Here is a 5,347-nt window from a genome sequence, read left to right as displayed (position 1 = left end):
GTTGTATATTTGTTAGGAACGATGTTGTTGTATATGGTTATATGTAATGGTTAGATGTTTTTTATGTGTAATCATAATTTTAATCACTTATGATTAAACAAAACATATGAAGTAGTATTACATAATATTTTATGATTATACAGATGAATATTGTATATGGTTATGTGTAATGATTACATGTATTGAATAACAGTTTATATGTAATCTTAAATGCTTGTAGTGACATTTAATAAAAGTTTAATCATGAATGAATATATTATCAAATCAAAGAAAGAATTATCAAAGTAGATTAAATCCAGTAGACAAAATCATAGTAAATTCTGTTTTATAAAAAGAGTAAAGTGTACTAAACAAAAAGTATATTATTTTGAAAAACAAATTCATGACTTATTCATTACTGATTAAAGCAGTAAATATCTATGTAGCTTTTGATGATTGTTCTGCTGCAGGTTTGATTGGGCATGTCCGCAAGTTATGAGGAGCCCTTTCTCCACATCCGGAACATCTTCTTGTTTACTTGTTTGAATTTTTATACGCTATTTCTGCTGCACTTTGAATTCTACTTTTCTTTCCGCATCCTTTATTGCTTTGAACATTTGGAACATTGATGTTAATGTCTTTTGGAATAGATATGCCCATAAGCTTTCCTACCTCTTCAACATCTGTCCTATTCTTCTGCAATTCATTTGTAGTTTCGTTTTCATATTCCTTCAGCATGCTTTCTGTTTTCTTAACAAACAAATCCATTTTTTCTTTATATTTTCTTACGTATTCCAAACATGCTTCAAAGTTATAGTATGCTTGATTGACAAATCTGTTAATTTCACTGTCTCCTGTATCATATACATGTCTACCAAAATTATAATGCCTTGATATCACATCCTTTCTCCAACGATTCTCAATGTACTGTTCAGGTATCTCCTTAATTTCATGTTTCATGAGTATGTTGAATGCATGTCTGCACAAAGTCCCAAAGCGGTTGAAGTGTTCACAAGTACATTTTACATCATTTGTTGGAAGTTTTATTTCTACCTGTTCAAAATAAAATTAAAGCATTAAGTGTTTTATAATCATAACTGAATATTTTTTTATATTATGTGCTGATTCAACAAAATTTAAAATAAGAATATATTACCTTAAATTCTGTTTTTAGATCACTGTTATTGTTCAGTTGTTCCACTTTGTACAACTCCCATCCATTTTTTGTTCCAAGATGTTCGTATTGGCAGTACCAGGAACCTTTATAGATTTCTTTCTGTACTTCATAAAACAATGTACTTGTATAAACTTTTACAGCATGTTTTTCTATTGGTCGTGGTGAAATAAATTTATATACCGCCTTCTTTGTTTGATGATCAAGCTCCTGTTGTGTATTTCTTTGTTTTTGAATTGCTGTGTCATAGTTCATCATGAAATGTAAAAGTAAATTTTCCAGATTGAGAGTAAGTGTTGAAGAAGGAATTCATGCTTTCTGATCTTGAAGTGGTTTTCATCAATCCAGACATTCTTGTGTCACTAAAGTATGCATGTATCCATTTGTCACGTAATTCAAACATATCATTGAACCATCTTTTATCTTCCAGATTGAATTCATTAATAATCAAATCCCACTTCTTTTCAAATTCATCAGGTTTAATAAGCATGTTCCAAACAAGCTTGTTAAATCTTTTCTTGAAGTCTTTGTTTTTAAATAAATCGCCAATAACCTATGAATGAACAACTTTGCTTATATAAGTATAAATTATACACCTATTTGGATATATCATATATGAGTAATCATATATGATTAATCATATATGATTAATCATATATGATTACTGTAATGTAGGATATATCATGTATGATTAATCATATATCATATATGTAATGTAATCATATATCATATATGAGTAATCATATATGATTAATCATATATGATTACTGTAATGTAGGATATATCATGTATGATTAATCATATATCATATATGTACTGTAATCATATATGATTAAACATATATGATTATATATGATTAATCATATATGATTTTATAATCATATATGATTATATAATCATATATGATTAATCATATATCATATATGTATGATTAATCATATATCATATATGTATGATTAATCATATATGATTAATCATATATCATATATGTACTGTAATGTAGGATTGATTATATATGATTAATCATATATGATTATATAATCGTATTATATAATCATATATGATTATACATGATTATATACTGTATCATCATAATCATAGTATGATATATGATAACTTATATTATTATAATCATATATGATTAATCATATATAATCATATATGATTATATAATCATATTATTAAAATACTTAATTATATATCATTATATCAATCGTATATGATTAATCATATATGATTAAGTATTTTAATAATATGATTATATAATCATATATGATTATAAACTGTATTATCATATTTCATACTATGTAATCATATATGTTTATACAGTAAGTATGGTATCTGATAATTCATATTATTAGAATAGTTAATCATATATGATTAATCATATATGGTTATATAGTATGATATCTGATAAGTCATATATAAATCATCTGTCATAATACTATATAATCATATATGATTGTATAATGTATTTTTATTATACACTTGCTTGCAGTTTTTTCATTATGTGTCACATGCATAGTCTGTGTCTTGAATTTGGTAAGACAGATTCCACTGCTTGTTTTATTGCTGCATCTTGATCAGTTAGAACAATTTTTGGTGCTTTCCCTTCATGAGCTCTAAGAAAAGCTTTAAGCATCCATTCATACGACTCAATTGTCTCTCTACTCAGCAACCCAGCACCAACAGTAACTGATTTCTTGTGGTGGTCAACTGCTGTGAATGGAACAAATACCATTTTATACCTATATAAAGAAAATGTGTTTAGTACAATCATATTTGATTAATAGTATGTTTGAATTTATATACATTAACTTACTTGTTTGTTCTAAAAGCTACATCAAAAGATATAACTTCTCCAAACTTTGCATAAAAAGCCTTTTCTCTTTCATCTGCCCAAAACATAGCAGCCAACAGATCTCCCTCACGTAGGAACTCAAATGAATAATTTGGGTAATGATCTGTACGATCTCTCATTTTGTTTATCATTATTTGATTATCCTTGTAACATAAGATTCTATTTACTCCTCTCCTCAAGTTTTTGTAGTATGTTACCTTCGCCCCTACATATTCATATCCTCCTATCAAAACTGCTCGTATTTTGTGAGCCATTGTGGGACCAATTTTAGCTTTTCATGCACGTACTACAAACTCTTTTTCAGAATATGACATATTTCTTGCCTTTTCGTATAAGGTCTTTCCTCAATACTTTCCAGTGGGTGGTTGTGCATTTCAAAGAATTTCTTAACTTTGTAATCTGTTGTTCCATAAACATTTTCAAATATAATCTTTGCTGTACACCCAGTAATTATCTTATTTGAATTTGGTTTCCTCTTGACAGAACTTGTAGCCAACGTATCACAAGGTTTTGGTTTATCCTTGTCACCCCTATTGCATATAACATATTTTTCTTTTATTATTTGGCTATTGTATTTTGATTGGCTACTCAGTCTTGTATAAAAACCTGCCATTTCTGCATAATCCGTATACATTTTTACTGCCAAATTTAGTGATTTGAAAACACTGTTTACAACTGGTACAAATTATGTAGGGACATCTGGTTTATATTCATATTCTTCAATTATGTTACTGCAATATGATTCATTTGTTGAATTGGAACTTACACCTGATAAAAGAAGGGAATGACAAATATGTTATTATATAATTTTATGTTGTAATAATCATATGTGATTAACGATATGTATTTATATTTTAGTATAAAAAATCATATATGATTTTAGATATTAATATATTATTAGATGTTAAATCATATGTATTTGTACATTGTATTATATGATTGATCATATAATATACTGTGTAATCATAAATGATTATACGTATTAATTTATAAATAATCATACTTGATATTGTTTAATCATGTGTGATTAATCATATGTATTTGTAGTTTGTAATATATGATTAATCATATTTTATGATGTATAATCATATATGATTATTCATCCAAATATAATATTAATATAGATTTCAATTTGAAAACATATATGATAAATCATAATTACAAACTATAAATACATATGATTAATCATAGATATGAACAGTCATATATGATTATTCATCCTTATATGATTAAATCACATATTGTATTGTATAATCATATATGATTTTTCATAATTTATATTGTATAATAAAAGAATCAGAATGAAGTGTAGAAACTGTAATGTAATATGTAGTATTAAAACGAATTAGTTGTACCTTCAATACGAATCGTATTTTGAAGTTCTTCAGAAGTGAAAGAAATTGAATCGATTTGTTCGTCGTTACGAGATGAATTGATTTCAGCTATAGTAGTATCAGTTGCGATCGACTTGTCAATTTCTTTTGGATTCGACATCATTTATGAAAATTGATTTTGATTTAATTTTCAAATGCTTTGTTTATGATTGCGAGGTGCTTGTTTCTTCGATTTGAGGATTGTATCTCGTATTTATGAGGATATGAACTGATGCTCTGTTTCGATCGTTTTTTTCGATTTGAAGATTGCGATTAATTTGATAACAGATTCAGTAAAAATAGGATCTTTTTTATTATATTGAATGATTGTTGAAGATTGGATGATATGATTACGTGACTGATACTGAAAATCGATGATTTAGCGATATGATGATTTTTAGAGAAGGAAGGTGTCCGCTTTCTGAACATTAATTTGAAGTTTACTGCTATACCCCTTAATCATTTAACAGTTGACGTTAGTTGACATTAAGTTCCATTGGCTGATATTTAATCTCACAATCTCTAATTTTTTATTAATCTCAAGGGAACCATCCCCTATATATATATATATATATATATATATATATATATATATATATATATATATATATATATATATATAGAGAGAGAGAGAGAGAGAGAGGAAGGATCATTTGAGAACTCAAAGTTTCCTGAGAACCCGAGAACTAAAGGTGGAACGTTGGATCAAAAAAAGGAAGGGTCGAGATGCAAAGTAGCGTTTTTGTAAATAAGTAGACAAAAAAAAGAAGGAGGGGTATCTTAATTAATTCAGTCAAGGGTATTACAGGAATAAATATATAATTAAATGATTTCTTAAAACTAATATCTGATAAAATAAATTTTCATCTCTCTCCTCCCCCTTTTCCTCTCTCGCTCAAACCTACGATCCATCCTCCGACGACTCACCTCCGTCGAATTGCCTTCAATCCTTCATCAAAT

The 5,347-nt window shown here is 27.3% G+C and overlaps 1 protein-coding gene across 1 annotated transcript; it reads right to left on the bottom strand.

The window, feature by feature from the left end:
- Positions 1-513: 513 nt before the first annotated feature.
- LOC145105601 (protein FAR-RED IMPAIRED RESPONSE 1-like) lies at positions 514-3,268 on the bottom strand. The gene is made up of 6 exons (XM_079042697.1): positions 2,976-3,268; positions 2,703-2,901; positions 1,469-1,706; positions 1,337-1,392; positions 1,136-1,255; positions 514-1,032 (listed from the first exon to the last, which is right to left on the bottom strand). Exons 1-6 carry the CDS (start codon positions 3,266-3,268, stop codon positions 514-516), a joined length of 1,425 nt encoding a protein of 474 aa, XP_078898823.1.
- Positions 3,269-5,347: the final 2,079 nt, after the last annotated feature.

Source organism: Lactuca virosa, chromosome 4, assembly GCF_052849685.1.
Source record: "Lactuca virosa cultivar CGN04683 chromosome 4, Lactuca_virosa_CGN04683_v6, whole genome shotgun sequence".
NCBI classification, from domain to species: Eukaryota; Viridiplantae; Streptophyta; class Magnoliopsida; order Asterales; family Asteraceae; genus Lactuca; species Lactuca virosa.
This window is presented reverse-complemented; position numbering and strand designations above follow the sequence as displayed.

Coding starts and splice junctions, on each gene's coding strand:
- LOC145105601 (XM_079042697.1), bottom strand. CDS start 3,268: ATGGCTCACAAAATACGAGCAGTTTTGATAGGAGGATATGAATATGTA. Junction 1,707..2,702: donor TAAAACAAGCAGTGGAATCT/GTCTTACCAAAT, acceptor GTTCATTCATAG/GTTATTGGCGATTTATTTAA. Junction 1,033..1,135: donor ATCTAAAAACAGAATTTAAG/GTAATATATTCT, acceptor TATTTTGAACAG/GTAGAAATAAAACTTCCAAC.